Genomic DNA, 17,444 nt, shown 5'->3' with positions numbered 1-17,444 from the left:
AGAAATTTTGAAAACGCAAAATAGCTCCGTGCCATTCTATCCTCCATTTCCTGATTGCATCCTAGTGCTCGCAAAACAGTCTATAAGAATAGCCTTCCTGGCTAAAATGGCACGATAAGAACCTTCGAATATGTTCGAATAGTCGGTGGACCAGGGAATCAATCCCGGAAAAGGCTAAGGAAACACATCAAATCGCCCAGATTATACTGATATAATAGAGGTAAAAAGAAATGGAAAGAAGGCCAACTGGGTCGACATAAGCAGAGTGTGAAGTGAAATATGAGGAGATCAGGTTTCGTTATAGGTTGCAGGAACTCCAGGCATGAGCCTGTTTAGGACCAAGCATGGAAGCCACCGCCACGTCTACTACTTCCCCCTCGTCTTGATCCGGCGATGTTCCCAGTCGGATCATGAGCATGGTTGACATGTTTGCCTTCTTCGAAGCTCCGTCGTGAGGCACCGAAGTCGCTCATAGCGAACAGTAGAGGTTCGTCTTCTTCTAACTGGGCCGACTGTGGCGGACCACCACGGCCAGCACTGGGCCGTCGTCCTACACCCCGACGATCTTCCATTGCCGAGGTAACACTATTACTACCGCTCCCGTTGCCATCTCGCTCGCTCTCGCGTTCAGCAAGGCCCGGGGTGATAGCAGCACCACGTGCAAGGCTACTAGAGCCGGAGCTTAGGGAATGATGACCACCGGAAGACCCCCGGCCGCGAGAGTGGCTGAAGCGTGGCTGGTAGACGTGGTGGTGAGATGAAGACGAAGAGGCAACCGTAGGGCCAGGGGTCACGCCCTTATGGGAGCCTTGGCCACGGGTTATTGAGCTAGGAGGTACGACTGCGTCTTCGTTTGATGACATTGGACGCGGCTCTCGCTGCGCTCGGTGCGTGGCCGTATCAGAGCTTTCATATTCATGCTGTCGATGAAGTGCACCAAGGCTTAGGTTGGATCTCTCCTCGGCGCCAAGGCTTACGCTGCGGTTGAAAGGGAAAATCTCGTCATCATCTACCGCAACTGTACGTGGGCGGTGGGCGGCAGAACTAGATCGGCGATAGACAGGAGGAAAGAGGCGAGGCGATGTCGGGATGTCTATGGCATTCACTGCGGACGGTCCGTGCTCCATGGTTGTCCCATCACTGGTGTTTTCATCGAGAGGGGAGCCGTGTCCCTGAGAAAGTTCTGTGCCATTGCCCTCAGAATGAGTATAATCGACGATACTGTTAGAACTAAGGCGAGATGGTATCGCAGGAGTGTGTGGGGTGTGAGGAGATATCGGTTTGCCCGGCGACGAGGCAGTTGAGATGGACGTTCCCGCAACCATTGGTGGAACTCCAGAGAGCTGTTTGCTAGAAGAATTCGATGAGCGCTGCAAGAGCAAAGATGAAGACATCGAGTCGGAAAGAGCAGCATTGGAATCCCGCATACGTTGGAAGCGTGTTAAAGCGGCCGAAGTGACTGTGGTCCTGCGCGCAGTAGCATCAAGAGCAGCTGAGCCTGACGTATTGAGAAGATCTTTCCGTAAGTCTAGCATTTTTAGGAATTCTGAAATATTCTCATCATCTGCGTGAATGGAATCGGCACTCGTTCCAGTAGGTTCAGCAAGCAAGCCAGAGCCAGGCTGAGCTGACGAAGTGGCACTTGCTTTACCACTAGAAGTATCGTCTTCCAATTTGTTGATTCCTCCAGAAGAAGGCCTGCCCCGACGGTGACTGAAAGCACTGCTATACCTCGAAATGGATGACGGTCGGGGGGACGCAGAACTAGGAGACGCAATGCTATTGTCCTGCACTGCCGGGAAAGACTTGCGAGCAGAAGCCGCCATGGGTGGATGGGGACGAGGCCCGGATACTGAGCGAGGGGACGAGAGCGGAGGGTCGACAAGGGACGGTGATGCCGACAAGGGTGGGGCTTTGAATGGCTGGAAAGATATAGATGGGCGTCTGACGACACCTGGGCTGCCTTCACTAGCAAGGACAGCAGCGCGCCCCACAGGACTAGCCTTCGCAACTGCCAAGGCTTTCCGAGAGGACGAGCCAGGCGAGGACGGAGAGGAAGTGCCTAACTCTCCTTTAGCTCGGAGAGCTGATATAGGACTCGCGCTGGTCGTAGGTCCAACCTGGTGAAAGGTCGAAAGGCTACCGTATGCTCGGCCAGGGTCTGGATCTTCAATTGTTCTCCTCTCTTGGGGCAGTGAGCCTATCTCAGGGGGAGGCACTTTACTATCCACCACTCGCGTAGGTAGCGACGGACGGAAGATTTCATCATCGGCTCCCATGAATCGAGAGCTTAACAGGGCTTCGGAGTCATCCACGCGGAAATCGCAGCTGGTTCGATATGTCACTTGGGCAGAGAATGGACCGGCCGGTGAATCGGTGACACCAAAGCTGTAGGTTTCGACCACTTTGCTACTACTCTCGTATAAAGGCATGGTCAAGTGGTCTGGCTTCGAACTCACCTGATTCGGAGAGCCGATTATGATCCTGTACTTGATCCGTAGAGCTGGGTTTGCTCGAAGCCTTCCATTGCGCTTTGCGAACTTCCAAGCGGGCAAGAACTTAGAATAGGTGAATAATGATCGGAAAAGGACAATGCTTTTCTTGTATACAGTAGGCAGAATAGATCCAAGATCAGCCGGTAACGCGTTCGACGTATCCCCCAACTCAACTCTCCATCTCTCCAAGATGACATCATCGGAGCTGGCCGAGGGTGGTCTGACCGGATGGGCCTGTTGAGATGCAGCAAGGGCTTCTAACACATCCCATCGTTTCCCATTCTCATCCAAAGCCACAAGGGTTTGATTATTTGTGAGGCCCTTTGTATCGAGGTATGTTTCGATAATTAAAGGCGGCGGGCGATTCTCGGTGGCATCACAGGTTCTCCAAGTGCGCAGCTGTTCTCGCAGCACATCTGTATCTTCGATCTCAACGTTAAACTAAGACGCAAAGGTATTAGGTTAGCCCAGGTGTTGGAAACATCAAAAATGAAAGAAAGGTCTTGGTTATATCTGGGGTAAGGTATGTCCTCAGGCGACAGGGATAAAACGTACCCAACGATTTACTCTGGGAGTGTCAGAGCCCTTGTTGAATGAAGGTGGGAGCTCAATGCGCGAATGCAGTATAATCAAAGCAGCTTTCGTGTGGTAATTCTGCAACACAACAGGAGCAAGTCAGCAACGGTCCGTCACCGAGCCATGAGGTTGCAAGCCGGACGTTGATCCCATACCGATATTATTTGGTTCAGTTTCGCTATCGCCTCCTTCGCAGGTTGAACAGTTTGCCCTGACGAGTCAGGTTCCGTCTCAATCCCCAAGCCTCTGCTGTTATGTACCCTGACATCGGCTGCAGGAGAATTAGGACGATAATCCAGCTCTCTCGAACGGGATGAGTTCGGCCTGGCGGAAGAGGTTGGCGCTGTTGGCGCCGGCGACCGAGGATGTTGATGCATGATCCTCCTGCGACATACAACGCAAGTGGGAACAGGATAGTCAAAGTAGTCCTTCTTAAGCCGGGATCGAATTCAGAGCTATGACAAGGCGATTGTCTCGATCAAGAAGGTAATGGGGGAGTGACTGATGCGATGCGGACGGCCATACTAACGAACTACACAGCCAGAGGTTCAAGATTAGGAAAGAAGCTAGGGGAATAAATTCCGAACAGATTAGGCACGTTCCAAATCAAATTAGTGGAGGCTGATTTCATCGCACTTTGTGTGCTCAAGCAACAGGATGCTGGCACACTTAAAGAGTATGCGGTCTAGACAACCTTGTGAGCTTCTCCGCACTGACGACAAGGCAGATCCGGGGGGTTGCACGGCGTCCTCACGTCGTGGGAGAATAAGGTAATTTAAGGATTCATAGTCACCAATACACTGGATTGGAGAGGTTCAAAGAAGATGATGGGGAGGAGGGAAGAGGGAATTACAGTAATGTTTCTGGGGGGGGGAAAGGAAGGAGAGATGAAACGAAGAGACAAGGTAAAAGGCGTGTAATGCGCTAAGAGATATGTGAGGCACCGCAACAACGGCGGCGGCGGCACGGGAGCAAAGAGGTCTGTGACGCACACCCGGTGACTCGGGTGGTTCATGAGCAATCCACCCTCAGGTCAAGTGCAAAGTAAAGCCCACGGTCAGGCTGACAAGTGCCACGGCATTCTTTCCCAAAGACAATTCAACAGTTATTCAGTCGTCGAGTGACTAGTTGCCAGTAAGGGGTATTTTTAGTTCCCAGTTTCTCTCGAAACTGCTTTTAGAACAACTTACTTACGGGGTCGTACAGTTGAAGGAGTGGTTAGGGATCAAGCGTGGCCAATCACAATGCAAGTTGCTGGCAAGATAAACCAGGGTGTTAGAAGGCGGTCAAGCGATAGTCGCGGTTGCAGCAACAGTGTTGTTAGGCGGTATGTATGATTGCCCCAACTAGACCGTATGAAAACAGTCAGGTGGATACCGATTCTCATGAAATCATCCTTCTATCTTCGACCGACCTAACATGTCCTGACAACTGGCAGCAGGATATAATCTATTAATGTGACTCAGTATATAATTGCTACCTAACTAAACAGACGTACGTGTCTTGCTCTTTGATTAATCAAGCCTTGATCGGCCATCTTATCTAGTGAGTAATCAATACGAAGACAAGTGTAGGTCGTCAATTCAACCTTGAATTACGATACATGACTCAATATCGAGGCGCCATCACTGGAAAGTATGAGAGCTCCAGAAATTGCCGCTTGCGCAGTCAACTTAATCAACAACCCCGTGATAATGGACCCTCATTGATAGTAGGGTTGCTTTCTGTTCAGTTTTCGTGTTTCTTCCTTTTGCCCCTTTTTTTGTTCCATTTTCCCTTTTTCGATTTTATTCTGACTTATTCGATTTGTTAGTCTCTTATCTTTGACTCTTTGAATTTATTTGTTTATTTTCTTTTTCCGTCCTCAGCTTTTTGTTTCCAGTCACTCACTTTGCTTTTTCTTTTTCTCCATTTTTCTTTCTTCCTATTTTCTTTTTAACCATTTCGCAATCAAGGTATATGTAGAACGTTCAACTAGGAGGATTTAATTCATGATCGACCTTTCCACGCTCCATCGTGTCCGTGTCCTGTACTAATGGAACGGTCGACGAAAACAGAGCATAGACCACCGCCCCCCAGCTGCTGGGAATGGTCGCCTCACCTGCAACAGCTCCATGGGCGGTGGGGAAGGAAATTTACAGAGGAATCGCCCAGCCTATAGCCGATCGAAGCACAGACTCGATGTAGTGTTACCTAGTTGCTCATCCTGAATGCTTAGTGGTAGAAACTGGTCTGGCTTACAATGTGCGACAAGCTCTATGCACCGGAACTGCAAGGCCTGCAGCGAAGCATACTATCTTAAGCGGCCTTGCAGGGGACCTCTGTCTTGATGGCGCCTCTAACACTCCAGTCTAGGCTCTTCTGTTTTCCCTGCTCCACAGGTATTATTCCTGACCTTGTTGGGACAAAAATTGGCCAGTCGATTCCTTCCGAGGATGCAGAAAGACTTGGACATTGTTGTTTGGCGCCAGCGTGATAGGAATGCAGATGTATGCCTATAAACAGTGCTATTATACATCATGGTGTGTACACTATTCAGTACCTAAGGGACTATCGTACCTTTGTCGGGTGCGAACGCTCTTTGGGATTATCCCTCGTCGGATCTGTCTTCTTCGTCTTTTATTGCCTTTAATTCAATTTTTTTTTTCTTTTTCTTTTTCTTCTTTATTTTTATCCAAAAAGTGAGTCCTAGTCCAGTTCGTCATTCGATAGCACCCATCACAAAGAAAACAAGCTCTCCCTAATGACAGATCCTCGGGCATTATATTAACCATGCGTATAGCTCGATATTCCATCGCATCTGGCATATGAATATGCTACCGAGGTTATACGGTCTGTCGTACTTATCTGCTAAAATTTTCCCTTTGGCCAATCATTAATATAGACGAAATGTCTGATCAAGACCCTTCACATAGACCACTGCCAAATTATCGCCATGCACAATGGGGAATATTCCATCTGCACCGTCGTACAGTCTAGACCAAATATGAGTAAGGTCTTCGCCTATGTCTAACTTGTTCTTCTTTTCTTTTCTTTCTTTTCTTTCCCCTCTCGATCTCTTTGTCCCCCGAGCCAATATAGTTGCCACCCACATATTACTTAGATGAAGTAAGTGTACGAATGAGGCGGCTCCGGGTTTTCTGAGTCTGAGATAAGTTGGTTTTGTGATCAGACAACCTTGTCTGCAGAGACATGGTACCCACTTAGCCATCTGGAACTGGGTTGAGTCTGAGGTAGTCATGGTCTTTTATCCACATGTACATGCACCGTATCGAGTGTAGTGTGTCTGGGGCTCGTGGCTCATGTCCAAACAAGTGGCGTAACATTTCAGAGCAAAGCTGCATATGTGTTTGTTCGATGCCATCAACAGGAAAATTGACAACGCAGGAAGCTTACAAGTTGGATAGGATATAAGAATGTAGGTTTACTCAAGATGTACGTTCCGTTGGCTGGTTTACTAGACAGATTTCTTCTTCCCTATAAATTGTTTGCCCCGCCAATCCCTCGAGTCACACGGACACCACTAATTGCCTAGCCACTTCACTGTTTATAGCGAACGTAGATCCAGCTATCGATTTTAGCCATCCTAGTAGCTTGTGTATGAGTATAAAGTGGTGCACTGGGCTGTTTATCCTGTAGTGGATACCCAGACGGCTTTAGGGCAGACCCCATATCGGGATCCTGGGACGACGCTAAAAAGGTTGTATAGATTCCAGTATAGGTTTAGGGTTACATTTGAAACCAGAAGCTTAATTCCATGGTTCGCATCATGAAGACCGTTTGGGCCCGGGAACGATGAAAGGCATGGATAGTAGTGAGGGGTTTCATAGTTGAAAGCGCGGTCGTCCCTCAACCTCTCGTCGGAGCGCATGGAGGGGTGCGCACCGCCTGATTGGACGCTGTCCGATTACCTCTCCAATCCATGGGTCAGTCATCCTTCAAATCCCGTGACAGCACTATCAAAGACTCGAAAAAGAGCAAAACCCCTTCTAGGAACATACCGAGCTTCCATTACTACTCGAATTCACTTTTCTGCATCGACCTTGCTGTCGCGTCCCGTTGGCGAATCGAACCGATCGCGTTGAAAGTTCCTTTCCCCTCACGTCCGAGGCTCGGAGATAATTCATAGCTGTCATCGCCACCGCATATCGTTCATTTCACGACACGTCCCTATACTCCTTCGTATCGTCTCCTCTATCTTCATCACGACCGTCGCGTTGGTGTATACCATTCTCCGACTATCATACGAGACTACGACTACGCGTTGACGACTGTTGACTCCTTCTCTTCCACCTGTCAGACTACTCTTGTCGCCCCGCAGAGCTCTTCCGGTGCGCCGTGAACCCTCTGCGGTGAACACGACGCTCTGGTCCTCGGCTGATAAGAGATTCTGATATACTACAACCTGGGGCACATGAGTAGCAAGCTTTGGGAGTTCTTCCTGCGCGATGACGTTGATAGCTTCCGGCGGGTTCTGGCAACTGCCAGCTATACCTCCGGTAGCCAGCGGGCTTCAGGACCTGCCGGATCGTCTAGTTTCAAGATCGGAAGCCCTGGGGGTATCATAGCCTCCAGTGGCCTCTCTTTGAAAAGCAAGAAATTGAGCGGAACGTCGCCAGGTAGTCCGGTCCCGGATCGAAGCAATACACCTCGGAGTGGAGCGACATTATCTCGGGAGGAATTGAATGCTCGTGATCAACTTGGCAGAACGCTACTCCACCTTGTGGCTTCATCGACAAAACCTACTGCGACTGACTTTGCTGTTGCTTTACTCGAGGCGCCTTTCATTGACATATATGCACAAGACTGGGAGAGTGGGTGGACAGCGCTACATCGGGCTTTGTATGCGGGGAATGCCGCTATTGCCCAAGCGTTACTGATTCGCGATGTGCGCGATGCAACGGACTTTAGTAAATCGGGAAATACAAGCAACGCGAGTGGCACCTTGATTAAAATCAAAGATCGAGAAGGATACAGCCCTTTTGATGTATATGGAGCTACGATTGCGTCTCGTGACATCAAGAGTATTGTCTCTTCGACAGCGGATGTTTCAAAGCTCGCCGATCTTGACAATGCAGATACGGCCTCTATTGCGTCCTCGCAACTTGACGACTTCGATGGAGATGGCCATTTTGCAAAGCGAGTGTTAAAACCAAGAACAAATGTGCTAGGCGACGAAGTATTTACGTTCGGGAGCAATAAGAACCTGAATCTTGGTGTAGGGGACCAGGACGACCGCCAGTATCCGGAAAGAATAACTTTCCGACGTCCAGATCACCTCTTGCAGCGGTTCTTTTCCGATTTCCAAGAGCAGCAGTTGGATGAAGGGAGTTCAGATTTCCAACAAGTGCGCGGAGTTACAGATTTGCCAGCATTGATCAAGAACAAACCTATCAAAATCCAGAACATTGCCATGTCCAAGCTGCACACAGCTATTCTCACTAACGATCCAGAGTCGAACCTGTTCTTGTGCGGCTTCGGCCCTGGAGGGCGCTTAGGTACCGGTGATGAGTCAACAAGGTTCAGCTTTGTCTGCATCGAGACCGGAGGGTTGGCTAGCAAGAAGGTCATCTCTGTTGCCCTTGGCCAGGATCACACTCTCGCAATAACAGAGAACGGCGAGATATTCAGCTGGGGAAGCAACAAGTTTGGTCAATTAGGCTATGGTCTTCCAAGAACTAACAACCGAGACGATGTGCCGATGCAGAAGACCCCACGACAGATATTCAATCCGTTCAAGAAGGAAACTATTCTTGGAGCTGCAGCATCTGCTATACACTCAGTCGTTTTCAGTAACTTTGGCCTTTATACATTTGGCAAGAATGAAGGTCAACTTGGACTTGTCGACTCCGATGCCCGATCTCTCGAGACTCAGACAACCCCTCGGCGTGTCGGAGCGTCTCTTTTTAGTGCACCCATCCAGAGTGTGTCCGCTATTGACCAAGCCACGACCATTCTTCTCCAGAATCATGAGGTTTGGGTATTCTCACAATACGGCTATTCGAGACTGTCTTTCCCATTGGACATCAGTTCAAGTTTCATTAGAAACAGCTTCATGTCTACCCGGTACGACACTTCTATCAATCGTATTGTTAAGGTGACGTCCGGTGGAAATACTATATGTGCGTTGTCCAGTTCTGGGGAAGTCTTCACAGTACAAGTCAACCGAACAGAGAACCCACCAAGTTCGACTTCTACCACAAACCCAACTAAGACACGGAACTCTTTATCTACACCGGCTCGAGTGTGGTCTGTGAAGAAGGCTCACATGGCCGTCAAAGACGTCGACGTTGGACAAGATGGCTCGATCATCATTTGCACGGCTTCTGGATCGGCCTGGAGGAAAGAAAAGCGGGGGAAAGCGAAGGATAGCTCATCAAAGGACCACAAATTTGCCCGCGTACCTGGGCTTTCTCGAGTTGTGAGCGTATGTAGCAACGCATTTGGAGCTTTCGCAGCTGTACAACAGAACTGTGACGTGACCAGGGAGCAAATCAATGTCGACCAAAGCACCCTATGGAAGGATATGTTACCACTCTCACCTTTCAACTCTGTAGTAGGGTCTCTTGCCACGGATCAAGACGGTGTGTTGGACCCAGAGCCCATCATCAATATTAAGAAGGCCGTCATGTCAGAGTCAGATGTCGAGTCTTACTTCCTACCGTTACAGACCGGACGCTTCCCCGGAACAGTATGGGTCATGACCACAACCTCTGACATACGTATACCTGTGCACGAGTTCATCCTGACAGGGCGCAGCCCGGTTCTGAGAAAGGCGTTCCATGATCTACGGCATGCACAGTCCTTCTCCATTCCCGACGTGCTTATAATAAAGTACGATGGTGAAGGATATGCACAACTTCAACTCCAAGGCGTTGACTTCTTGACTGTTTTGAACCTCGCTTTCTACTCTTACACAGACAATGTTTTCGAGGTGTGGCAGCTAGTCAAGCATACGCCGGAAAGTGCATCCAGGTATCGTCAGGTCCGTTCTGAAGTGATGCGTATTGCCACATGCCTAGGCCTTCCTAGTCTGGAGAGATCTGCCAGGCTAATGATTGAGCCTACAAAGGCTCTGAAGTCAGATATGGAACGTGCGATCAATGATATCACGTTCTTCGACAGCGGTGATGTAATTGTTGAGTTGAAAAATGGCACAATGAGGGTCCATAGCCAAGTTATTTGCCAAAGATGTCCGTTTTTCGACGCCTTGTTTCGCGGACGTTCAGGTGGCAGATGGCTTTCCTCCCGCCGTATAGACCCAACTGACGATGTACACGTGGATCTAAAGCACATCGATCGGCATGTCTTTGAGTTTGTACTTCGGTATATGTATGCAGACACGGAGGAGCAACTTTTCGACCAAGTCCGAACGAATGACCTGGAAGAATTCATCGACCTAGTGCTTGACGTTGCATTTGTGGCAAATGAGCTGATGATTGACCGGTTGGGTCAAATCTGTCAGAAGATGCTTGGCAGGTTTGGTATGTTGACTGGCAGTCCCGTTTAATGTGTGTACATGTCGTTTTGCTAACGAAAGCTAGTAACCACACGTAATGTGTGTCATCTCCTCAACGCTATTGCGCCTTGTTGTGTGTCGGAGTTCAAAGATGCTGCGTTGGAGTATATTTGCCTGAATTTGGAAGATCTACTCTCGAATAGGTAGGTGTCGGGACGGAACCGAAGTATTACTGGCTGCTAACACTTTGTAGATTCTTGGGAGATCTCGATGAGTTCTTGCTGGGTGCACTTGATTCTGTTTGCCACGAGAATCAGCTTTCAAGCTTCCCTGTGTCACGAGGACGCAACTCCGAAGAATATGTCTTTGAAAAGTATCCCGAGCTTGTATTCTTGGCAGAAAGAGACCGGCGGAGGAAGATTGATACCATGAGGCTTCGGTCACATATCAACCAAATTGAGGCGAATGAAGGAAAGCTTCGAGCGACACTCACGCCTTCGGGACAAAAAGCGCAACAGACTCCTACTAAGGGGGCTTCAGCTGCTACGTCACGTAGCCCATCATTGAAGCCCAAGCATTCAATCAGCGACCTAATGTTCCAGATGGATGACGAGAATTTGCTCACACCGGGAGAATTGATCAAAGGAAAAGCGGCAGTCCGTGGGGTCAAACCGAATGATGCCAATGACAGTCGCTCATACCCCGACTCACCAGCTCTGGGTTCTAGTCTAGCAGAGAGAGGATCATTGGAAGGCCGAAGTTACCTGGATGACCAGATGGCTTCCCCACAAGATGCTATGCTTGCAGAGTCTCCAACTGAACTACGAGCCAGTGCTCTGAACGGGAAAAAAAAAGGTTCTCTTACTCCACCGGACGCCTCTCAGAAACCATGGAGTGCATCAGTGGTTTCAGGCTCCAAGAAAAACCTAAAAGACATCATGGACGAAGCCTCAGAAAACCGCGTGTCGAATCTCAGCTTAGGTATCTCTTCCGTCCCTCGGGAAAGCAACAGTAACAACAGCAACAATCTCCCCCCAAAGCTGTCCCAAAAGGAGCGCAAGAAGATCCAGCAACAACAAATGCAAGAGATGCTTGCCGCTCAAAAGAAAGCCAAAGAACCACCCCAAAACCCATGGAAAATGGCTACACCCACCAAACCGATACCATTAGGAGCCACCAGCGGACAAGACAATCAAACCCCCGGTTCAGTCAAATCAACCCCGAAGGGGCCTTCCATGACCCTCCGTCAAACCGTCGCCGGGACACCACCGCCATCAAAACCAGGAACACCACCCGTACAAATCCAGAACCGCAAGGCCTCTACCACAATCACACAGACTCCCTCCAGACCTTCCATCTCAGGCCCATCAACAGCGCCATCTCCCAACCCTCCAGCAACCCCACTACCCCAACCTCGACCCGCGATCCAATCAGTCCGCCACATTCCCCGCCCAGAACCATATCAAACCAGCTTCACCTCCCCCTCCCCAAACTCTCTCTCCTTAGCCACAATCCTCATGCAACAACAAACAGAAAAAGACGAAATCCGCGAAGCAGCAACAGCCAAACACAACCTGCAAGACATCCAAGCCGAACAAGAATTCCAAGAATGGTGGGACAAAGAAAGCAGACGCATCCAAGGCCTGCCCCCCGTGGACCAAAAAGAAAACGAGAGAGACGGTCGATCCGGCCGCGGCGGCCGTGGCAAGGGAGGCCAGGGTCAGGGCCAACAACGCAAGAGACGCGGCGGCGGAGGAAAAGGCAGCGGGAATACTACCTCTACACCAGCTCCTTCTCAACAACTACCTCGGGGCAATGGGCCTGACCAACCTGGACAGAAGAACTCGGCTTCGACGCCCCGCCAGCAGCGGACTGTACATGTTGGTGCCGCTGCTGGTGGGAATAATGCCCGTCGTGGTGGCAGAGGTGGTGGTCGTGGACGAGGTAAAGATCGGGATAGGAATACTTGATGTCTTTCTATTCTTATACCTTTTCTTCTTTTCTTCTATTCTTTTGTTCCTTCTGTTTCAATGTTGTCCTGTGTACAACTCGTCTTGTTTATCCCATGATTTTCTTTTCTTTAGATTCTTTGTCACTATAGACGGCGGATTGGGACTGAATTTATTGTAATATGTATGTTGTGTATTCATATTTTATGATATATACAAACATGGGAACAGGAATACATTTATTCTGTTTTAGATCAAAGATACTGACTCTGGGAGAAACCTTGAGAATCATGAATTGGCCTGCCTAGATATAGTATTCGCGGGCATGCTCGAAAGTAGGTACATTACAATATTAACCGAAGATATCTATGCTCGGGGAATAATAAGTAACAAAGGAAGCAAGAAAAGCAACAGAGGCAATCTGAACGCAAGACGTCCATCAAGATAAAGAGCATGCACAAGATTGAACCCCGAAATGAGATGTCGTACGCTATACATAATGCACCGTTAACGCCATATATGCCCGAGCCATTGGATCGAGAAAAGCGGGGAAATAAAGGATAAGCAATGTTGAAAAAACTTAAGTCAATAGTGTAGACATGAGGACATAAGTAGAGCTGTAGTCGTAGTGGTTGTACATCAGCCGGCGATGGCTACCTCGCGGCTTTCCCACAGACGACGAATCATTAACTCGGCTTCGCTGGCCATAAATGATGGCTCTTCGGGGTTCTCTTCCCCGGCGGGAGTCGGATGGGCAGCTTCATCGGATGTAGAGAGAACGCGATGAGAAGGATGTTGGGATTTAGGTCGTTGTGAGGAATCTGTAGGTTCATTCGCGAGATCGGCGGGTTCTTGAAGATAAGTTTGGGAGGCGGAAGTTTTCAAATCCGAGCGCTTCCGGCTAATTAGTTGTTTCGGCTCTGGACTTGCGCTGTTCTGACTGGGAGACTGCTGTTTGCCATTTTGGAGCAATGTCAAGGCGGGCGCCGACTTAATTGGTTTGCCAAGGGACGAATGGCGCTGGTGGCTGGAACCCGATTTCGTATCATTGACAAGGGACGCCAAACGACGAAAACTATCCCCGGTCGGTGACTGGAACCGTCGGACCACTGTAAGCTCCAAAGCGGTTTTCTCATATGCCTTGCGCACGTGCTTTGCTTCATTGTCATACGCAGGGCCGGCCCGTGACACTCCATTTACAATTCCTCTTCCTGCATCAAATCCGGCTCCTGGTCGGGCGTGCGCTGCGGCCATGAAGGTCGGGTCCATCGCCGACGGGGATGCGGTCGCTGCGACGCCATGGCCATCAGGAGGGGAGGTGTTCAGGGCGGCAGTGCGCTGCAGCCACAGCTTCTGCTGGGTGCGGGAGTGCGGTTCTGCGCCAGGCGGCCGGGTGGGAGGGGATGCTCGTGCTCTCTTCGAACTTGCTCCGCGACCAGGAGAAGGGGGTGTTTGGGGGTGATAATGGGGCAAGAAAGATGACGGAGTGTTGGGGTCCGAATCGGTGCGAGAAGTTGCATGGAAACCAGTCTTGATGAACCTCGATACGCCTCCTTCGATCGACGATGATGTGGCTTGCGTCAGATTGCCTGGGGTATTGGCCAGTGCATTTTGGGACGAGGAAAGCGGTGGTCGGCGTAACCCATCATGACCGGAAGCTATATTGGTCAGAGAAGCATTGCGTGACAATGAATCGACTGTGGCCGGCTTCGCTGTGGCCGATATGGAGGACATGGCGGGCGGTGCTTTAGCAGCGTGTGCAGGACTCAACAGGCGGGATGCAATATCACCGTGGTCAGTAGCGCGGCTACCTTCTTCCCGCTCTTCGGTCTTTAGCGGTTGTTGTGTATCACCGTCTTCGTCAGGTTCGTCGTCACTGTCGTCGTCCGGCAAAGGGTTGTTGTGACCAAAATTATTCAGGCTCGACTCGGGAAGGCTGGTCGACCGAGGGAATTGTGGATAAGAACGCTTAACGAATGTCAACGGATCCACCAATACCGTCGTATTCTCCACACTGTCCTTAGATTGAGCGACGGAGCTGCGCCTAGTACTCTCCGGTGACTGAGTAGTATCCTCCCAGTCACCCTCGTCGTTGTCGTCGGAATCGGCCAATTCGAAGCCCACGGTTTTCTTCTTGCCCGAGCTAGTATGCGGGCGATCGGTGACGAGGGCCTTTTTCCCTACTTTTCCTACGACACTGCTGCTGTTTCGGCGAAGAGCAGGGCTCGAATTGTTCTTTTTCATCGAAGTGGTGGTTTGCTGACTATCGCCCAAGGCTCCATCCCAACGGACGTGGTGCGTCCCACGCGGACTTGTGGCGGGTGTAACAGCAGCGGGAGTCGCAGGAGCGGACTTCTTGCGCTGATGATGGCGAGCGGGTCTTTCCGAGTCGATTTGAGTGTGAGAAAGGTGTCTTTGTAGCTGTTTATTCAGATTTTTGCCAAAAGACGGATTACGATGGTGGTTGCGATGACCGCCGCCGACAACATGGGCACGATGTGGCCGGTGAGAGAGTTTGGAAGATTGTTGGTGGGCGGTGTTGGAGTTGGCCAGTTCGCTTTGGGTGGATGTCGATCGCGTGACGACGGCGTGTGAGGAGACTGCGCGACGACCCAGACCCGGGCGCTTGACAGGCGACGAAGTGTTAGAGGTCGGCATGGCGGTAAGGCTGTGTGTGTGCACACCACGAATGGGGCGACGAGCTGCTGCTGCCGAGGGTAGATCGTTGCAATCACGTTGGCCTTGCGGAGAAACTCGCCGGGTGGACAAGTAAGGAAAAAGAAAATAAAGTGAAAGTAATCAAAGAGCGCTTGCTTGCGTCGTGAGCCTAGGTATCAGTAATAGTATCCCCCGACAGCGCGGGGAGCGCGCCAGGCAATTGGTGGAGGTGAGAAGTTCGTTACACCCGAGGGTTTGGATCAAACTGTGCAGTAGTAAAAAATATCAGGGAAAGGGATGGACGAAATTAAGCGGATGAGGGGAGAGAGGCGTGCCGGGGAGGGGTTGAAATTGAAGGTCTCAAATCTCTTTCTCACTCCAAAAAAGTCTAGATGAACGAAGAGAAGGAAAGAAAGAGAAATATGGTTCCAGAAGGAAAAAGAGTTAAGAAAAGGAGAGGTTCTTCTTGAAGGGAAAAGAAAGAGAGAAGGAATGAATGGATTTGGGTAATACCGTTACGCGTTACGGATCCGGGAGTCTAGACCGCATTGGGGTGGATCGTAGATTTTCCCTTTGAATCCAGTCACCATCTCTCGTCCCTGCACTCCCATCGTCTTCATTGGATCCTTTTTCTTCCTCAGAATCTCCTCCAACCTCATGGGGAACCGATTGGACCAGTCTGCTGGTATGAGAACAGCATGATATCTTCCGTGCATATTCCATGAATTTCCCCTCCATCACTTGCCGATCCTCATACGTCATCATACAGATCACTGCAGCACGCAATATCGAATCCATGAAGAGAACAAGACAGCGTGAATTCTGGGCAGGTACCTTTGTAGTACATCGTACTATATACTAGTAACTGATAGATACTCTCTAGTGACCAGTCAGTACGGTTATCTTCTGGCCAAGAGTCGGTACCAGCCCCGTACCCCATGATTCATTGACTAAAAGTTCGGCCTGCGAAGTATACCGGACTAATCAGCACTAAAAGACAACATTACCATGGTACCGACGAGCTATATAGATGGCAAATATACAATGGTTGGTGATTAGCTCGAGCAAAAACACCTCCGATCAACCAATTACTCTACCAAGTTGAACCCATTATATTTTAATCTGGAATTCCTCTCCGATTAACATTCCACTATGTATTGTCAGCCCCAGTGTACAATACACACCCTCATCACCTCCCCATCCACCCGCCATCTACCGTCAAAATCTCGCCAGAGACATATCCACTCGCTCGACTCGCCAAGAATATTGTCACTCCCTTGAAATCCTCCGGGGTTGCCCATCGTCCCGCGGGGATTCTTGCCAAAATACTTGCCGACCGCTCTGGGTCTTGCAACAACGCCGTGTTCATGTCTGTAGCTACATAACCCGGGGCGATCGCATTAACGTTGATTCCTTTGGCGGCCCATTCATTTGATAACGCCTTGGTCAGTTGCGCCACGCCACCTTTTGCAGCTGCATAAGCCGGCACGGTCAATCCACCTTGGAATGAAACGAGAGAGGCGATGTTGATGATATTCCCGCGGTGACCGGAGGAATCCGGGGTCCGGGTGAGCATATAGGCGCCGATATCTCGGCAGAGGGTGAAAATGGTGGAAAGATTGACTTGCAGGACCTGCCACCATTAAAGTTGATATGCATATAACTCTTCAGCTACAGGAGAGTATAATACCTCGTCCCAGTCATTATCTGGAAAAATATGACTCGGATGTCGCCGTTGTATCCCCGCGCAGTTGAGAAGGATGTCGATATCATGCCCATCATTCAAGACGTTCGATACTAAGGAAGAGACAGACTCCCGAGAAGATAGATCGGCCGTGTAAATCGTCGCCTTGCGCCCTAGGTCTTCGATCTTTTGCCTCGTGTCTTGATTGCTAGTGTCTCTCTGTATCCCGGAAGAGTCAGATCTCTGGACTTGTTGCTGAGAGCAAATGTCTGTTTACCTGAACCAGAATGATATCCGCACCAGCTTCGGCCATAGCAATGGCCATCTGCTGTCCAATGCCTCTAGTTCCACCCGTAACAAGGGCTGTTCTGTCTGTGAGCGAAAAGAGATCCATTGTGGTGAATAATGCAGGACGCCAGTTGCCGACTCGTATCCCACCGAAGTTGGGCGTGGCAGGCCGACTACTTATAGCTGCATATCGTTCTCACGCCCGGTTTCCCCTCGCATATTACCAGTTCTAGTTATGTGAACCCCCACGCCCCCGCATTGTCCGCGTGGAGCTTGTCTAGTATGGTGGTGAAGAATCAGCCCATAGACATTCCGCGTGAAAGACATTAGGTTAT

The 17,444-nt window shown here is 50.0% G+C and overlaps 5 protein-coding genes across 5 annotated transcripts; 1 reads left to right on the top strand and 4 right to left on the bottom strand.

Annotated features, from left to right (window-relative positions):
* Positions 1-332: 332 nt before the first annotated feature.
* Positions 333-3,448, bottom strand: F9C07_2914 (putative autophagy protein Atg13; the record flags this gene model as incomplete). Its single annotated transcript, XM_041289682.1, has 3 exons — positions 333-2,936; positions 3,051-3,149; positions 3,227-3,448. The coding sequence occupies 3 exons, from the start codon at positions 3,446-3,448 to the stop codon at positions 333-335; spliced, it is 2,925 nt and encodes a 974-aa protein (XP_041142750.1).
* A 4,037-nt stretch (positions 3,449-7,485) lies between these two features.
* On the top strand, positions 7,486-12,500 carry F9C07_2915 (BTB domain and ankyrin repeat protein; the record flags this gene model as incomplete). The annotated part of the gene is made up of 3 exons (XM_041284715.1): positions 7,486-10,555; positions 10,616-10,733; positions 10,784-12,500. 3 exons carry the CDS (start codon positions 7,486-7,488, stop codon positions 12,498-12,500), a joined length of 4,905 nt encoding a protein of 1,634 aa, XP_041142749.1.
* Positions 12,501-13,118: 618 nt separating this feature from the next.
* Positions 13,119-15,137, bottom strand: F9C07_2916 (uncharacterized protein; the record flags this gene model as incomplete). The annotated part of the gene is made up of 1 exon (XM_041284711.1): positions 13,119-15,137. One exon carries the CDS (start codon positions 15,135-15,137, stop codon positions 13,119-13,121), a length of 2,019 nt encoding a protein of 672 aa, XP_041142748.1.
* A 515-nt stretch (positions 15,138-15,652) lies between these two features.
* Positions 15,653-16,077, bottom strand: F9C07_2917 (uncharacterized protein; the record flags this gene model as incomplete). Its single annotated transcript, XM_071511032.1, has 2 exons — positions 15,653-15,816; positions 15,972-16,077. 2 exons carry the CDS (start codon positions 16,075-16,077, stop codon positions 15,653-15,655), a joined length of 270 nt encoding a protein of 89 aa, XP_071363781.1.
* Positions 16,078-16,326: 249 nt separating this feature from the next.
* On the bottom strand, positions 16,327-17,215 carry F9C07_2918 (putative 2-deoxy-D-gluconate 3-dehydrogenase; the record flags this gene model as incomplete). Its single annotated transcript, XM_041284710.1, has 3 exons — positions 16,327-16,770; positions 16,828-17,040; positions 17,099-17,215. 3 exons carry the CDS (start codon positions 17,213-17,215, stop codon positions 16,327-16,329), a joined length of 774 nt encoding a protein of 257 aa, XP_041142747.1.
* Positions 17,216-17,444: the final 229 nt, after the last annotated feature.

This window comes from Aspergillus flavus, chromosome 2 (genome assembly GCF_009017415.1).
Source record: "Aspergillus flavus chromosome 2, complete sequence".
Taxonomy (NCBI): domain Eukaryota; kingdom Fungi; phylum Ascomycota; class Eurotiomycetes; order Eurotiales; family Aspergillaceae; genus Aspergillus; species Aspergillus flavus.
Note: the sequence above shows the minus strand (reverse complement) of the source record. Positions and strands in the feature narration are given on the sequence as shown.